Here is a 19,485-nt window from a genome sequence, read left to right on the forward strand (position 1 = left end):
GCAGGCACAGAATTTTTGTTATCCTATTCTGTTCTGTACTTTCTTGTTCTAGCCTTCTGATCTCTCTGTTCTTTTAGTATAGTTTAATGTAGTATTTCAAGACAATATTTAACATAATAAATCAGCCTTCTGAAATGGAGTCAAGCCTCGTGTCTCCACACACGGAGAGGAGTCATCAACATACTACAAATCAAATGGGTTTAAAACAATAACAAAGGAACAGCTGCAAATTCCACAAAACAGATGCAGGGTTTCATCATATACAACTTTTCTCTTCTGTTGTTACTTCCTTAAAAATAGTACCAACACTTCCCTGCACTTTCTTGCTAAAGAAGCTGGAAGCAGAGCTGAAAATGTGGTGAGATACCATAGTATTTAAAAGAACTGTAGTATTTCTGTATAAAATGCTTAATTATAAGTGTATTTTTGATTCCAATCATTATATTATATTCTTATTAACACAATTATGTATTTATTTAAACATAATTATATACTGTGATATGTACCTCTCCACTACTACATTTACTGCTAAGGCTAATTTCAACTAAATTAAGAGTTCATTCAAATACACTCAGTATACACATATTTTGTGTTTTTTTTCCCAGACTACATTACTATTGTACAAAACAGTAAAGTGCTAGAAATATCTTAAGTTTTCTGTAAGAATAAAATGGGCACCTTTAAATTGACACTAAACACAAGTCATAGTTTTCTAATGTCTGATAAACAAAGTATTTGTTGGATTAGTAGGAAGTTTACTGCAAGCTTGTTTTAACTTTGACTTGACCTTCACTTTTTTTTTTTCAAGGTTTTCGTATTCATACATATATGCCTGTTGAAGATAGGGTTAAACTTGTCTGAAGCATTTTAATAAAATACTGAAGACTTCCTTTAATTTATGGCATATATATTTTCAAGAAGGAAAATGCTGATATTATCTCGGTTATAAGCTTGCTGCTGAAATGATTTAGATATTCTTTTCCTTTTGCACAGTATCAGTATAAAGCTTTTCTTTGCATGCAATGAATTACAGTTGACACTTCAAACCTATTCTGTCGGTATCTTCTGGTTCAGAAAAATGAGAAAACATAAATATTTATTCTATGTATACAGAAAAGACATAAGACTCTGATAAAAATGAACCATTATGGAGTGATGAATAATTGTTACATGTGTCACACTTAGAACAGTAAAGGGCAAAAAAACTTGCCACTTCTTAATGTGAGGATTTGAGGTTATTGTGGAAATAAAAATGCAGTCATTTCATCATAGCGAACTGATAAGTGTTGAGGCCCAGTGATTTTTGATGCCATTCACTTCATGACTCTATGGATGATGAAACTGCTTGATACAGATCCTTGGTCTGATTTGATAAAGCCTATTAATGACGTGCTTTAACAGTGGAAAAATATTCATACAAACAAGCTTCCATTTTCCTGGCTGATATGTGCAATACCTCTCTAGCTTAAGCTTAAGTTTACCAATTAATAAGACTAGGAATAAATTTGTTCCATTCTGTGATCACTGTCGTTAATCTTGATTCTATTCCTAACTTAAGTTTCTACATTATGTAGAGAAGCAAAGGCTATTATAACCTGCTCAATAACAAACACTGAAGGAAAAGAATATGAAATTTCCAAATGTTTAACAAAATATTATCAACCTTATGATCAGTCTTTCCTTTAAAAAAATAGATTTCTCCTATTAAGGCCAAACTCTAGCCAAAATGCAGTGAAAATAACTAAAACAACTTTTTATTTTTTTTTAATCCATAATGTCTGGTTTGATACTAGAAATGAAAGCTTCTTGAGGTAATTATATACATTTTTTTTTTTTGATTCAGTGATTTTAACCATACAGCCCTGACTGCAACACTGAAATGCATTCATGATACAAATTATGGAGCTAAAAACAAATACCCAAAATTACAAGTTATTGGGGTAAGATTGCCACGAAGAAAGTATAATATTTAATTGCACAGAATTATTTGCTAATCTGTGTTATGGGAGCTTCACAGACCACAAAGCTGAAACCCTGTGCTTATTGAATTCAATACATATTGATCTAAATGAAAAGAAAGTAACATTAATTCAATAAAAAATTAATGAAGTTCTAAAGTTATAACACTCTAGAAAATTGTTTAAGACATTTTCTCAAAGTGCTATGCTTGTATTAAACAGTGAACTAGAAATCACAATTTATAGATGCTAAAAAAATTCAGCACAGCACATCTGCAATACTGCATCTGAAAAGTTTTAACTTTTGGCACTATTTTTTGGCTTCATCACTACACATGATCACTGGCAGGTTAAGTTGTGACATAAAGAAATAAGGAGCTACAATGGATAGCAGCAAATATTTCCCTAGTCCAGTTTCTTGCCACATACAATGGCCCCATGGAAGACTGCACGATGAAGGCACGAAAAAATCAAATTTACCCATACTTGTTTCCAAAATTAAATATTATTATATACAAGTATTTTAAAGATAAAGAAATTCCACCTGGAATACTTAGTATCATATGAAGAATTCAGAAAACACAGGCTTTAGGAATAGTATTTTAAAGAACATCACACCAAGTTCTTCCACCTTTTGATTTGAGATAAAATAATTGAAATAAATGTTGATTTCAAATTTTCTCTGAGTTCTTAGAGCTTCTGCATGAGATCTTGAGGCAGGGATGGGGAGATCAAATGTATTTCACTCCATGGCATAAGGGAGATCTTGCAGTCATGCTTGAGGTGAAGAAGGAAGTTTCCTCTACTTCATCTTTTCTACAGTGACGGGGTAATTGGATTTTTTTTTTTTTTGGTAAGGTTTTCATGTGCTTCCCCTTTCTGAATACCTTGGTGCCTCTGCAGACACTAAAAGCTTTCTCAAGTAACACCATGACTTCAAAAATGGGTTATTTTTACTCTGCTGCTTATCAGGTTACAATATGAAAAATGGTGACTTTGGGATTATCTACACACTGAACAAAACCATCATCTTTGCCTCAATTCCCAATTCAAATATCACCCTTGAAACCACAAAGTGACTGTTAAAACAAGCAACATTTTGCAGAAAAAAACATCTAAAAGTTTGCACAGCATGCACACATGCACACAAATTATATTCTGTGGGTGAATCTGTTTTTAAATGCTGACTTACTGAGATTTTTTCCCAGAGCGAAATATATAAATAAAGATTGTCAGAAAATGAGAGTAAAAATAAGCATCTAAAATGCCTTAAAAATCTCTGCTCCTTCCCTTATGTTGTCTTTTTTCATTCACTTAGTATCTTGACTTCCATTTTGAGCATTACATCTCCCAGATTCAGAGATACATAACAACAACTCCACCTTTCTTTTGACTGATTTTTTACACTTCTGTAATGGGTATTTTCTAAAGGCCTGTGTTTACGCTCCTACACTCTGGACATTTCTTTTCATAATACCCTCGTGACCCTATGTGATCAATACTGGATTAACTGAGTTTACCTATAGCTAGTGCCTATAGGCAGTGGACAAAAAGTCTACTGAAAATTTGGGGGAAACTGTAGGCAAGTACAATCAAAGGACTGGAAAATATACAGGGACTGGTTCTGTCAGTTGCACAGAGTTAAGCCAACCTTCCCTACTGGCAGCTCATTTTGGAATTTTGATTATAAGTCTTCCAAAGATTAGAAGCTACTACTTGAATTTTTTTCTGCTTTCAGATAGAATTCTCAGGTTATAATCCTAGATTTGAATTCTGAATCATGGAATTATGGAATCATTTAAGTGGAAAAAATCTCTAAGATCCCTAAGCCCAACCACTGCCCTGCCAATGCCAAGTTCACCAGTAAACCATGTCCCTAAATTCAAGAACTACAAGTTTTTAAAATATCTCCAGGAATGGTGACTCAGTTAATGCCCTGAGGAACCTCTCTTTCAGGACAGTTTTTCCTAACACCCTATCTAAACCTCCCCTGGCACAACTTGAGGCCACTTCTGGTCCTGTCCCTTGTTACATGGGAGAAGAGACCGACCCCCACCTCAGTGCAGCCTCCTTTCACGTGGTTGTAGAGTGTTAAGGTCCCTCCTTTTCTCCAGACTAAACACCCCCAACTCCTTTGCTGCTCCTCCCAAGACTTGTGCTCCAGACCCTTCCCAATTCCATTGCCTTCTCTGGACACTCTCCAGCAACTCTTTCTTGCAGTGAGAGGCCCAAAACTGGACACAGGACTCGAGGTGTGGCCTCACCAGTGCCAAATACAGGGGGACAGCCACTCTCCTGGTCCTGCTGTGCACCGTAACCCTGTTAAAATCCAGGATGTCACTGGCCTTCTTGGCCACCTGGGCACTCTGTTGGCTCATCCAACTGCCGTCACCAGCACCCTGAGACTCTTTTTTGCTGGGCAGTTTTCCAGCCTCTCTGCACCCAGCCTGTACCACTGCACTGGGTTGTTGTGAGCAAGAGCAGGATATGGTTCCCTGTACCATGATAAATCCAAATCAACACTGGTAGTTTTCCAGCAAGCAAAGTGTGGATGTGCCTCTGCCCAGTAATAGTCTGAAAAGATTTCTCCTGTTAACTATCACAAAAATACTTCACAAGGATGCAAGCATATGTACGACCACTTTGTGTGAATTCCAGTCCTTGTGGTTCTTGACACCAAATAGGAGTCTAAATTTTGTAACTAATCACCTTACAGGCAAAAATTCACCCTAAATTGCAGAAACAATCAGGATTTTCATTAGTTACAATGTTAGCTCGTTAGCTCTTAATTTCTCCTAAACAACCCAAATATGACAAGCCTACTCTTGAGGGGTAAACCGGAATATGGCTGTTAAATAGGAAAAAGTGCTCCTTTTGAATAGATAAGTACAGAAGAACTGGCTAATACAGTAAATCCAAAAACACTAGTGAGTATTTAAAATATTATTTTAATTTAGTTTTTCCAGAGCATCCAAATCACAATGCGATCTCAGTGTCAGCCGTGGACCATTGAGCTGCATATACTGACACTGAAGAGGGAGCTCATGATCCACAACTATGCATGTCCTTCACCTCCATGGATATCACTCTGCCAGAGCAGCCCACTGACCCAGCTCATCATCTGCTGGTCCAACAAGAGCAGCAGGCAGTCTGTGAACACAGACTGCCCTTTCAGCAGCAGTGTGGGCTCAGTGTGGTGGCCATTGAATTGCAGAGCCCATCTCACACCCCTAGGTTAAAGCCTTTCCCAGGTGCCCTGGGAAGTCCTCTGCAAGCATCTGCCTTGGTAAGCACTGGCAGAATCTGTGGGGTTTTAGGCAAATAGCTTTAGCCGGCTAAATCATGCAGTAGGCATATCTCCATCTTTATTGTGCATATGCAGAACTACAGAATAATACAAAGCAGTCATAATGAGAGAAGAAAGAAATATCTTAATTGACAGGTGTGTGCTATTTTCCTGTGATGATTCCAATCACATAAACAAGAATATTACCAGAGTAAAGCACACTAGGACTGGCTAATGGGAAACCAGCTTTCCAAAGATACCACTCCTCATCACAGTCTATGTCTCTCTGAATTCAGCTATCTTTTCAGGAACACCTTCAGTTTCTAAGTAAAACAAAGACCATAGCTACAGCATAGAATATAGAATATGTAGTTCTGGGTATTCCAGAAGTTTTGGGACACTATGATAGCTATGTAGCCATACTTAAAAATCAAAAATTAATTATAGGAAAAATAATAGTGTGTGTTAATCTACTTGACTGTCTTTAGAAAATATATGCTTGAAGTTAATACAAATTTAGTTTTAAAATATTGTAAATTCAGGTAGATTCATGTGTATATGACTATCACAAAAATACACACTAATAGCAAAAAGATGTACTCTAACAAATAATGAATCACTGATCCTACTGTGCTGAAATATTTAGGCAACATGAACTCTTCAGTGTCTAAATTTTCCATTTAACAGTGAGAGAAATGTAAAGTAACAATAGTTTGGCAAAGCAGCATTGGGACACTACTGGGATTGCACTGCAGTTTAGAGATAACCCCAAAGCAACTGGGTAGAGAAAATCTATATAACCTACGTAATTAATGACTACTGACTGACCTCTGCTTATCTTCACTGCCTTAAGGATGACATTGGAATCTCTGATTCTGTTCAAGCTTCATTATCTCAAATCTAGCCTGTAATAACTTAAAAGGTTTCTAATGATATTTTCAAACTATCATATTAAAATAGAACATTTCTGATATTATTTATCATCTACAAAAAGGATCACTGTTTTGTTCATGTAGTGCAGTGTGAGCTCTAATACCTACACTGCATGCAAAGACCAAAGAATATTTCTCTTAAATATTCCAGGTAAGAGAGAACAGAACAAAGAAACAAAATCCAGAACATTAAGAGTGTGACCATAATATATAGAAGAGAGAAACTACACTTTCCTCCAGGAAAGAACTTCCATTGTGTATGGGCCACACAGGAAATGACAACCGTGGCTTACGTGACATTGCACCATGCCACATCATGGATATCTCAAAGCAACACAGTCAAAGCTGACCAGATAGTGCACAGAGGTACACTGAAGCTCACTAACATCAGTACAACCATCAAAATCCTCAGCAGGAGGGAAACAGCCCTAATCTTGAAATTCTTCCTATTTTCCCACCTAAAGCTTGCTTAATTATAATTTTTCAATCAATTTTCCACTCTCTTCTTGTATAAAAAAATAAAATTATGATTTAAAGCATGCCATTGAAGCTGAATACAAAGCTGTTCTTTCCTCTTATAATATAACAAGTTGTTTAAAGCTCCAATAACATTTTAAAGGGGGCAAATGTAACAACATGCTAATTTCAAATTGAATTTACAAAAATTAATTATTTTGTAGAAACTGTTAAAGAAAAACAATGTGTCTCATAAAATATACAGTAGCTATAATTTAATTGCTTCTTCCTATCCTATCAATTTAAAAAATTGTTTCAGATTTTTTTTAAATAAAAAAGAATTAAGGATTATTTAAGGAAAGACTTTTTTCTCTTTGTAGGAATGCAATTCAAACTTATCTGTCTTTAGAATATGAATACAAATTTGTACACAAGTGATTCTAAATGCCACTGCCTTCCTGCTTTCAATGCTGCTATTTTTCCAGATAATATATCCACAGATCAATGACCCTTTCATGTGATCTGGAAATGCCAAAGAATAATACCTCAGGGAAAATACTGTTTTCACTTGAGTTAAAATATTAATTTTTACAACATAAAGAAAGCAGAAAACCTAAAATCTTTGAGAATGCCATCCAGAAAATGTATAGACCTGGCAAATTAAAAAAAAAAAAAAAAAAGAATAGAGAACTAGTAATCGTTCACAGAAAATAATTTCAAAATAAAGCCACTGTAATATTAATGAATCTCACAGATTAATAAACTGCTCATTTGGCAGCATTCACTGTAGCACATTTTTGCATGTTTGGCCATTTTTTCTTACTGTTTATTAATTGCATCTACTTGGAATTGATGATCTCCAGGGTACTTATCAGTGCTTATCAAGACTGATGAATGCATCCCAGATGTTGGAGTCATGCGGAGGGTCTATCCAAGCACAGGATCTGTGCTGAAACCCTCAATGTTTTCCTGCAGTGAACTTGCAGGCACTCCTGACAACAGAAACGCAGCTGACAGAGTAAATTCCAGGAGTGTCTCTCCTTTCCCCTCTATCACTGCATGAGAAAGACATTCTTATGCTGATGTGTGAGAATGTACACATGATGGGGTATTGCTCGCTGCCCTGAGGGGTCTTTCAATTCTGTTCTCTACCCCAAAGGAGACTTCAGTATCACATTATAACACTTAATCAACTTAATGAAGATGGTGTGCTTTTCTCTGTAGTCCACATGCAGACAGGATTCCTGAATTCAATTTTTTGGGTATTGGGGAAAAAAACCTCACAACAGTTATTTTCTAAATTTTTAGCACGGTTTTAAAATCTCTTTTAGAAATATGGATGAGTGTCAGGCAATAAAGGAGAAAACTGCAGGGATTTTAATGGCATCTGCTTTGCTTATTACACAATAGATATTCTCATCTATATATAAAGTATCTTTGTGAAACCCTTTAAAACATGATTTCAAACCAATGAATGCCATTTTCTATTTGCCTTTAATTTCCTCTCAATAGTAAGTTCATCAGACTGTAACAATTAACTAACTTAATTAAGCTAACTTAATTATGTTCTTTCATAGGTCAATATGTAGAGCTACTCAGATTAATAGCAGAGCTTGTAAAGTTAATCTTCTTGTATAATGCAAATGATGCCCACTCATGTATTAAATACCTTCCTGAGTAACAGATGATATAGGACTGAATGTACTTTCAAGAAGGGCAGAGACTGTGAAAAGGTTAAATAAAAAAATGCCTTGGATTTGTGGAAATTTTGAACAGACCTAATTCATTTTTTAAATTAATAATGTTCTTCTAAGAAGAACCCTCATTTCATAAGGCCATTTACAGCTTAAATATACATAAATAAATTTTGACTTCAAAAGCAAAACTGCATGACAGCATTTTCCAGCCATCTTGCGACCTTTATATTTAGTTATTAAGAAGATTACATGAAACAGTCATGTGAAGAGATTAGCAGGAAAATATGAATTCCTAACTCCAGAGCATTTACATGCTTAACTGTATTTTCCAGTTTATTTTACGGTGGAACCACTTCAGTAGTCAAAGGTATTATGTTCCTTTCTCAGTTCATTATTAATTCACTTTTAACACAGTTAGACTCTAAGGCTCTTTAGGCATGTGGCTTACGACTTTTGTTCTGAAATATTAATGGGAACTACAGCAACAATAATAATTACTTGTAGAAGCATGAAAAGTAAAATCAAACAAATCTCTTGAGTGCCAAATGATCTGAAAAGGTGACTTAACTCCCTTGTTTTGATAAATGAGTCTGATGACTGGAAGACACACTATGACAAGAAGAGTTGGATTATGGGCCAAATCACCGATAAGTAATTCCACAAGGAACCAGCTATCAGTCTGTTCTACAACGAATCTGACTTAGATCCAGAAAATATTTGAAATGCATTTCAATCCCAGGTTTGTAATCTGCTGCAACTCTTCTGCTATCATACAGAGAAAACAAAGGGGAGGAGTGCAATAAACATTATGTAATAAACACCATCAGAATGTTTATTGTGAAGGAGCATAAAGGAAATGACCCCAGAAGTATGAAAACCACCACTGCTCAGAAGCTTTAAAACTAGAAAGAAGTACTAAGAAAGGCACCCGAGGGATCCATCCTATGTCTACCAGGATATGGATGACACAGATTATCCAATATGTTTTCTTCTTTTTGTTAAAGTACGCCATGTTTTTGTTTTTGTTGGTTTTTTTTTTTTTTTTTTTGGTGGTGTTTTGTCTGTTTGCAGATCTCAGCATAGCAGCAGGTTCAGAGTACAAAATCATATTCCAGTATCGCTACTGATATAAAATGGAATTATTTACCTATGATACAAAATAACTAGTAAGCTATCACTTATGATTTTTCAAAGGGAAACAGACTGCTAGGTCTGTACAATTATTTTTCTGATTGGGGAAGTTCCTCAGAAGTTAAAAAAACCCCAAAAATTAGTGGTCACGACTAAATATGAGTCCAACTCACCCTATGTCAGCCACTAGATTTTTTTAAAATTAGCAATGGGTCAGAAAGAATGCATTTATAGCAACAACTGTCTGACACAAATTTTCTATTAAATGCATTCAAGCCAGCAGCCACACAGAATAGAGGGTATATATTGTTAGGCCTATGAAATTTAGAAAAGAATGCACAGGCTTTTCACAAGTACAATCATAAGAGCTGTGCATTTATACATACAGATAGATATACAAATATATTTTATGTAATACATTCTTGTGTTCTTTAAGAGTGCAAATAATGTCTCTGCTTCTTGATGGTGCTTAATCTTCATGATGATTATTTTCTGAAATGGATTATGCCAGTGATGGAAATTCAGTTATTTAATAGTCTAATAATAGCAGATGGAAAAAATTATCACATGAGCATTATTACAAACTTTCCCATGGAATTACTTTCAATTCAATCATTTCAGAACATGTAAGATCATACTTTGTTTAAAAAGTAAAAACCTCAATGTAATAAAATACTGTAAGGATGGACTGGACATGCTGCTGATGACATTTATAGCTTTGGGTTAAAAACAAATCCTTTTGTACTAGCTTAAAATACCAAAGGGATTTGTTGGGAAAGGTTTTAGCCCAAGATCAAGGAAGAAGGATAAATCAAGAAACAAAAAACAGTATCAGCTGCCAATTGTATTAACAGAAATCAAGCAACATTTCCTTCCCTTGTATAGGAAATAATGCAGTTAAAACTGAATTCTACAATCCTTTTAGGATGCTTGTACCATACTTACAACTAATGGCAGATTACTTAAGTGTGTGACACATCTTTTTCTATCAAACAAATCACTATACCTTAGCTGTACATTACTTATGGAAAAATGTCTATGCCCTATCCAGATAAACTGGAAGCACTGAATGTCTCACAGAAACAGGTTAGAGGGTACCTATCTTAATCCTTCTTTAGCTAAGAACCACAACGATTTTTATAACACATATTTTTTTAACCACAACAGCTTTTATAGTTTGAATCCAGCACCCAAAAAGCACCGCAGACATATAAGCTATTCAAGTTCATATGCTATGAACACATAATTTATATTTTACCCTGAAGTGCTCCATGCTTTATATGTGCTTTTTTTTTTTTTTTAATTCATTTTTCTATCCAAGAGAAAGGATAGGACAACTTTTCCTCTGTATCTGTTCAGCAATGCAGACATTCAGAAAGATCAGCTGTTAGCCTCTAGGCTTACACTATTAAACATGACTAATTAATTTGCCACAGGATTGGCAAAGGAAATTAATACACATAACTCATGTAGTTCTATTTTACTTCTAATTAAACAAGAGAATATGCCTCTTATGAGACTTGCATTTAAGGGAACTGTCAAAACTAGCATTTTCTTACTTAGATAACAAATCACTGACACCATCATTCCCCATGGATTAAAGTGCTGCTTATGAGAAATGGTATCAAGAAGACAAAGCCCACCCATCTTGCTCTTTAGACACATGAAAAAGGCAAAGTACTTCAGCAACAAATCTCCACTTTCTTCAGCATATCTGTATATCCATCAAAAACCAACTTAAATATATGTACCAATGCAACTGCCAGATGCAAAGTGAAGCACAGAAAACAGAATAAGGGTCATGAAAGCTGATACACCAGCCTTTCAACCTTATTGAACAACTGCAGGGTTATTCAAGCAAGTGTATTTGAATATTTAAAACATTTTAAAAGCTCTGCATCTTAAATAACCACAACATCCAGAGAATTTTCCTTTCATCCATTCACGGTAAAGAATGTGTAGTATCAGAGAAAAAAGGGCATACTAATGTAACAGTGATGTAGTTTTTAATTTTGAAAGTCTTGTAGGAACAAAAATACTATCTTAAGCATTATTATTGGAGGAAAACTGCTGCAACTATATAAACTGCTTGGAAGGTCTAAAAAAATTATACTGAAATTAGGATGACACACATCTATTTCCTTCCAAATGCACTGAAGTCTTCTTTCAATGCCACTTTTCAAATCCAATTCTTAAAAACTTCCAAGACATATATATATAATATTATCAATCACATCCTTATTTTAGGATGGACACTAATTAAAATTATTCAAGCATTAAGATCTATACAACTTAAAAATTATAGAGGCTGGCACAGTTTGTGGAAAGAAATAATGAAGTATCTTTCTAATTTTAAAGTCAGTTCAGTTACTTTTTAACTCAAAAGGTTTCTGCATGTGAAATACACTGATGAATACACACACTTTCCTGAATCACTAACAGATGATTCAGGACACCTGTGCAATTCACAGAAAATTCACAGTTGTTGTAGATCTAAACACTCAACAATAATTATTTCTGCAGTGGCTTTTGTGCTATGCCCCATAGCTGGACACTGTCCTGATCCAACACAGAATCAAATCTAACTTTAGAGCACCAAAAGCGGTTGGGAGGAAGGGCAGCAGTAGGAGGAGTGGACACCATTCTGCCTTCCTGTTGAGGAGAACTCCTTATTCAGCCATCATTTCTATTAGGAGGAATGACTAGACAAGCAAAGCAAAACCTCATTTGAGTGATCAAATTACATCCTACAAATATCATCCTACTGATGACACAAGTAACCGAGTGTTAGATTCAGACTGTTGTATCTGAGAGAAAATCAAATTGTAATCAGGAAAAAAAGTGTTTTATTCAAATTAATGTAGCAGCTTGTGGGAGTTTCCATACTTTCTCCAACTCAAAGTTGTGTGTCCTCACATTTGCAAGCCCAAGACTCTGTTTGAACACCACTTTCCACAACCTTCTCAAATCTTCTCCACCTTCCTGAAACCTTTGTTGTTAGCCACCTTGCCTGCTTTGCTCTTTTCTCATATTTCTCTATTCCACAGCTGCATTTGAGATTTTCTTCAACAACGGTCACCAGTGCTGATGGTTTGAATTCAGACGAGACATAAATTAGTCAGTAGTCAATTCCACTTATCAGCTCATTAAGCAGATACTGAAAAATGTACCAGAAGATTTCAAACAAAATTAAAAATAAAAAGGCATTAGTTTAAGTCAAGCTCTGCAAACACTTTTTGGACTTGACTTTTAGGGTGTAATTCACAAATGTTTGTTTATCATGCTGACTTACCCATGAGTAACTTAGATGGTTTGTTTCATGGTGGGTTCTGAATTTGCAAATTCAGCATACTGGTGCTCCCCTCTCAAGGTTCCCTGCAAATCCAACCACAAAACTCTTTCTGACTCACCTCTCTCTCTTTTGTACAACTGCAGTAAATATGATTGTAGAAGGTCTCAGTCCCTTATAAAACATATGACCCCACATTCAGCAAAACAGCTTCCACGAGCTATTACTGAACTGTTTGAAAATTTTGAATGATGTACTTCCATCTTTTGATTCTCTGAAGTTTTCTCTTCCTCACAGCTAAGCTGCTTTTATTCCACAAAAGCAAAAACTGTATACTCACCCTCCTCTTAGTCACCTTTTACTAACTAACCATGTTTCATTCCTCTTTCTGCAGGACTTTTCCTCTCTTTTTGTTTTTAAACATCATCTGTGCTCTCAATTTTAATTTCTCCAGTGGAGTGAGGTAAGTTGACAAAGCTGAGAATTAAGAGGCAGATCCTACATCTCTCCACAGACTAGAGGTCCCTCTGCTACTCAGGAATACATAAAAAAAGTGTTACTAAAAGCTTGTACTACTCTAGCCTCAGGACTGCTTAGATTTGATAACCTGACTTTCTATCTTGGAATATGCAGTGATATCCCAAAATAAATTCATCTACTTGGTCTTATTCCAGGAAACAAGAATTCTCCTGGCTTCACACTCTGCACCTTCCCTCTTCTTCAGGCAAAGTGACAAGACTATCAGAGAAATTAAGATATTTATCTAAAGGCTGCACTAAACTAATAAATGGCATTGTATTTCCTATGACTAGCACTTCATACTCTCCTGTGAAAATTACAGTCAAAAGAAATATCAGAAAAAAAACCCAGCAAAGACTAGTCTTTATATACCTGGTACTTGATCTATTTTGAATAGCAATAATACCAACTAAACTGTTTGAATAAGCCAAGATTAAGTGTTAAGCTACTACAAAGGAAAAACTTACATCTCACAGGAAAGGTTAATTTAGGGATAATAATGGTTCTCTGGGAAGATGATTGCCACCGTGAAATGAAGTTATGAGTCTGAATTCTACAGACAACCTCTCCTGCGGCTATAGTGTACAATGACAGGGATGCACAGAAAACACCCTAAGTCATTGGCTGCCCTATGGAACTACCTTACAAGCACCTTTGCTTACAGCAACAGGAAGTATGAACTTATGACCATACTACATCACTTTCTGACAGCAAGAGAACAAAGAAAGGCCCGATCTCAGAAAGAGTCTTTCCTTCACACAAACCGGAAGTAAGACATATTGAAATTTTGTGAAGGATGATAAAAGTTTGTATCTAGCTACATACCTATATACAGATTTCTATTTCTGACTCTTCTGTGTAATGAAGTTTATTTAGCCAGAATCTAACAGAATCTCCTGTTACTGTCAAGGCATGACAGATAGGAACAATTTAAAAAAATCCTAATTACTGACAGTAAGAAACAGTATTTAAAAAGTAGCATATATTATGGACTATACTTGTAGGTACCATTAACAATAGTCCTGAGTTTTACCTTGGTCTTGCATGCTGTTTATTTGGGAGTATGAGACTGAGCTGTAGCTTTAAAAAGTCTCTGTTATTAGTAGTACAACCCTAGGCATGAAAAACAGAGGCAAATGTGTATTCCCCGACAGTTAATCTTGGAAAAAAACAGACACAGAATGTCCTACCTCTTCTGGACGTTTCTGTGCCACCGATACCAGCTCTTCAGAGCTACTTCTTGAGGTAGAGGGTACCACGTTACCTGGGGCCTCTGAGACCACCTCATTTGACGGCTCGGAGTCCTGAGGGCAACAGACACAAACAGACCCCTCAGCAGCGTGTTGATGTGGCACGCCAAAAAATGAGACTTCCCAGAGGAACTGTGCTTTAAGCACAGTGAGAAAAATAAAAAATACTTGAGGTCTGAAACTCTACTCTTTTTATTCTGGGCAACTTCTTTTGCCTGAGTAAAAAACATCTGTCATATATTTTCTCTTGAGACAATAATATTTTCTTCATTAGAGCATTTTAAGACTTATGAAGTAGTTATAGCATTTCAGAATTGCAAAGCTCTGAATCAGCATGGTTTTTTACCCATACCTACCCCTGCTCCTGAACTGCAAGGAAGGGAATATTACATTTTGTCCATTTATGGCAGGAGGATGCTTCTGCAAAACAGCTGGGCCATGCTAGAACAACCCCCAACAAATGTATTTTACCAGTCACTGCAAACCAGTATAGCACACAACCTGGTAAAGTTAAAGAAGTTAGTAGAGTTTGCTATCTTTTAGTAAATTTAACATTACAGTACAATAAATAAAAATTCTTAAGTAATTTACATTCTATTTTCCAAATTGCCTTGATTTTGCCAGGAAACGTGACTTAATCATTCAAAATAAAAGCCACTTCAATACCTTCACTGCTTCACACAGAGGCTTTGATAACAGCATAGACTGAGATATTTTAATGCAGAGAAAAAATCCACTAGTCAGTACAATCTCTACTGTGCTTGTCGTAATGCTCATTACAGAAGGTATTTTAGATGTCACTTAGCAAGTAGAGTATGTGCTTTTGATATATCACTTTCTTTCTACATTCACTAATTGCAATGAAATCAAGATTATACTTTTGGAAACTGCAAGCTGCAGAGCTCATTATTAAGTTTTCAAACATAACAACCTGTAAGAAGTAAATTAAAATTTCATAATGATAATATTCAGCAATTGCAGTTTAGCCCATTGCATGGAAAGGGAAAAAGTGAGCACTGGTCCAACAACCATTACTGAATCAGAGAATCACATCTGGTGAGACCAGTTACTGTAAAAAAATTAACACATGGAGGGAGTTCCCGAAGACTATAAAGTGGAAAAAATACTTCTGTGCTTAAATATTTCTAATTAAGATGTTTTACACCTTTCTCATTGCATCACCTCTCTGTGATGTCAAAAAAGGATGCTCTGGGCCATTTAGTGACATGACACATTAAAATTCGAGGAAGATATTTTAGGAAAAAAACCAGCTTTCAGAAAAAAAATAGCTTTTAGTGAAGACTAAAGAATACCATCAATTAAAATGTTAACAGTGAAGTCCAACTGCCATTGCACTGAACAGTTTTATGGGCATAATGTTGGATCTGTGGAACAAAAGAAAAAAAGAGATATCTTAGAAAAATATCAGCCAAACAGAGTGAGCTGCAAGGAGAAACATCTCTAGCACTCTGATAATAAAAGTCTGATTTTCCCCATGCTATATATGCCATCAAAAGGAAATTTACATCATGTTCATCCTGACAGCTCACTGGTTTCCCCGGACTTGTAGAGGCAAAAATCTCTCTCAAAGGCCACCTCAGTTTGGTCCCAGTGAACTATGATGATGAGGATATTTTTTCTTGTTTACTCAATTAGCCATGAGCTCACTCTGAGTACAGAACAGTACTGTTTTCTCCTTGAAAAAGTTAAATCAATGCCATTTATCAGCTCAATATGTTTCCAGAAGCTCTTCTGTGTTTCTTACAAAAACAAAGGCAACAAACACATCTGCGGGAAGAAAATTATACACTTGTCTGAATCCATTGGTTCAGTGATTTTTCTCCTTGAATTCTGCTTGTACTTTGTACCTGAACAAGCTTTTGTTATGCTGCTATTACCTGTGGCCAGATAATGATGGCAACCATTTTCAGTTGCTTTTTTAAAATAATAAACAGTATTTTTCAAAAATTATCTGAGCAACTGCAATTTGGTAAGCTTACATTCCTGTTACATTTCTTTGTCTCAACAGGTCCATGGATTCTTTTTTGTATCAAATCTTGAGCATCTTCTTCCCCAGCAGCTTGGCTATCCTTTTCCTAAGAACCAGCTGGCTAATTTAATACTTCTATTTTTAGAAAGATGGATGGAAGCCTAATTTACTTTATTATTCAGAAACCAATCCAAGCAAATATGCCTCCCTTCCCAATTGCTCTGGTTTTATTATCTCTTTTCACACTGTTAGTTGGTCAGAGCATGGGGCTAATAATGCCAAGGTCCTGGGTTTGATCCCAGTATGGGCCACTCACTTGAAGAGCTGAACTTGATGATCCTTGTGAGTCCCTTCCAATCCACACTATTCTGCAATCTAAATATGCAACACAGGCAATCTATGCTGTTCTGAACTACTTTGACTATATGTGAAATACAGCTTTCAGAAAGAGACCTATTCAGTAAGTGGAATGAGATCCTTTCACGGATGGTACCACAATAAAAATGCTGCCAGGTGCAAATGAGAACTTTTACAGCGCTGCTCCCAGGTGTGTTATGAGTAGGTGGCTAAGTGAGCAACAGTTTTGGTTAGAAATCCTGGTACTTGTACTCTGGCAAGTAAAACAACTGGAAAAAGCATTACCATCATTTACACTTGGAAAGGCAAAAAACCATTACCACTGACCTACATCAGTATTTTTAACAAGGAGGTGTTAAAAGGAAAAATATACTTCAAAAATAATTAAAATTTACTGTCTTAATTTTATTATTTTTTCAAGGTCCTTCATGATGAAAACAATGACAATGGCATTATCATTGATCTGTCAGCCTCAGCTATAGCAGTGATGGACGTGGTGGTTTATGGACATATAATTACAGTAACTATTTTGGTACATGTCTTTTCTGGTGCTTAAGCCCTTCCCACTTCATTTAATCATTATATTTTCCAAACTACACATGAAAATCACAAACCTGCATTTTCAAGTCAGTCAGATCAATCCATAGCTTTATAATGGATCACAGTATTTAGTCATATTAATTAAAAAATTATGGGGGAAAGCCACTAAATGGTACTTCCAGCTTCTTTAAAATGTAGAAATACTTTGTGAAAATATAAGTGCATTATAAAAAAATAAATTCCAAATTCTCATTAATAAATTTTTTCCTGAGAAATGCAGATTTTGATCAAAGCTCCTCAGAACATGAAACTTCTTGGACTTACAAAACCTTGAAGAGAAATGAAATGTGTAGATATTCTACTATGTTTATACAAGAAAGATAGCCCTGCTTTTAACTGTGGCTGTTTTCCTGTGATCTAAATGCTCATGCAGTCTAAGACAACACATCTGCATAGGCTTGATCAATCTCTTTTCTGCAAAAAAATATATTTTAATTATATATTGACACAAATACATAACAAACCAGATATTCTAGTCCTGGGATAGAATCTGCTTACTAGTTTTTGCAGTATTCAGTTCTCTTCTTCCCTTCACTCCAATTGGTGTATTTACTCTTTGCATCTACCATACAGGAGCACACATTGTGCTTTCAGTTTTGTGCTTTTCTGTGCAGAAGGAACACTGGCACAGTATGCTGAAGAATCAATAATGCATACAGAACAGATGTGGATTTCATCTGCAAGCTACATGAAAGTGATAGATTTCAAAGGGAGATGTTTATGTTTTATGCTATGCCGATGTTGTGACTTAATTTAAGAATTTCATTATTCTCACATTTTGCTTTTCAAAAACCAGACCTTTAATTCCAGATTGAGACACATATACAGGTATGTGTGGTATATGTAAATAGAATACATGTATGTATATACAGACATGTGTAGTCTGTATATACATATATGTATATACATATACAGCCAAAGCACACAGTGAACATCATGGTAGCAAAATGCTGTTTTTACCAATCCATGTTACTGTCAGCACAGATACTAGCTTAAGAAAATAGAAACCCGACATTACTTCTCATTTTAAAGAAAAGGAAAAAGCAATGTATATTTCTACATTTTTAAACTATCTATAAAATACTTTCCTAAAAAGCTCAATAACTTCCATTTGAAACATGATGATGGAAAAACAGTGTCTTACAACAGTGTTCACATCAGCCTAACAGTCACTATTCTTTCTGCTATTGCTTCTTTAAAACATAACTAAAATGAGATTGAAACAAATCCTTTATAGATGATTTCAAGCTGACAAGTTTGAATATATTATGTTAGCTCTGCATCGTTTTTCATATATCATCCTTTACCTTGGTCCAGTTGAGAATTACACAAGTCATAAATTAGCTTTAAACAAGTTTTGAATCAGCCTGGAACTAGCTTTCAAATTAAAGAGCCGTCAGTATATTACATCGTACTATCATTTTATTACCCCAATCAATTCTGTGTGGCCTGAGGTAGAAAGAAAATGGATGCTGTCTTCATTTGCACAGGGTTTATCTCTCACACCAGGCTGTGAAAACATGACTGCAGTAATGAATTGGACGCCAAAGTTACTAACAAAGACTTCTAACAGTAACAAAGTAGAAATACTTGTCCCCCTTTAGACTTACAAAAGCGAGGGGGAAATAAAGGCCCTTCTGAAACATGAAGACAGCTTCTTACAGTTGAAGCACTATGGGATGAAATTAGCACATTTTTATTGAAGTGCTAAAGTGCTGGTAGCCTCACAGAGTGTCATTTCCAGCCTGCACAGCAAAAGCCTTCCTGGGTCAGACACACAGTGCCTCTCCAGCCCAGACCATGGAACATCACTCCAGCAGCAGAGCAACCACTCCTGCTGTTCTTATTCTCACACCCCAGGGGAATACTTTGAAAGTATTCGCAACATCTTAGCCAGAATTTCAGAAATCTGCTGCAGACAAGGTCTCTGTAGCTCACCACGATTCACAGGTGACCAAAGCAAATCCCCAAGGAGAAACATAGAGTTTATCTCAATCTACTCACATGCAAGATTAATCAC

The 19,485-nt window shown here is 35.7% G+C and overlaps 1 protein-coding gene across 3 annotated transcripts in view; it reads right to left on the bottom strand.

Moving 5' to 3' along the window:
* PHF14 (PHD finger protein 14) overlaps nt 1–19,485 on the bottom strand; it is a 161,019-nt gene that overhangs the window by 19,081 nt on the left and 122,453 nt on the right. Inside the window, exons 18-19 of one of the 3 annotated variants that reach the window (XM_041418247.1) lie at nt 14,459–14,572; nt 12,753–12,835 (exon numbers count right to left, since the gene is read on the bottom strand). The exons of 1 other annotated variant lie outside the window; for it this stretch is intronic. In XM_041418247.1, coding sequence (XP_041274181.1) covers nt 12,764–12,835; nt 14,459–14,572 — 186 coding nt within the window. In that variant the 3' untranslated portion in view covers nt 12,753–12,763. The remainder of the gene's footprint in view (nt 1–12,752; nt 12,836–14,458; nt 14,573–19,485) is intronic. One more of the 3 variants, XM_041418246.1, reaches the window with a different exon arrangement.

Source organism: Onychostruthus taczanowskii, unplaced genomic scaffold (assembly GCF_017590055.1).
Source record: "Onychostruthus taczanowskii isolate IOZ18803 unplaced genomic scaffold, ASM1759005v1 scaffold59, whole genome shotgun sequence".
NCBI lineage: Eukaryota > Metazoa > Chordata > Aves > Passeriformes > Passeridae > Onychostruthus > Onychostruthus taczanowskii.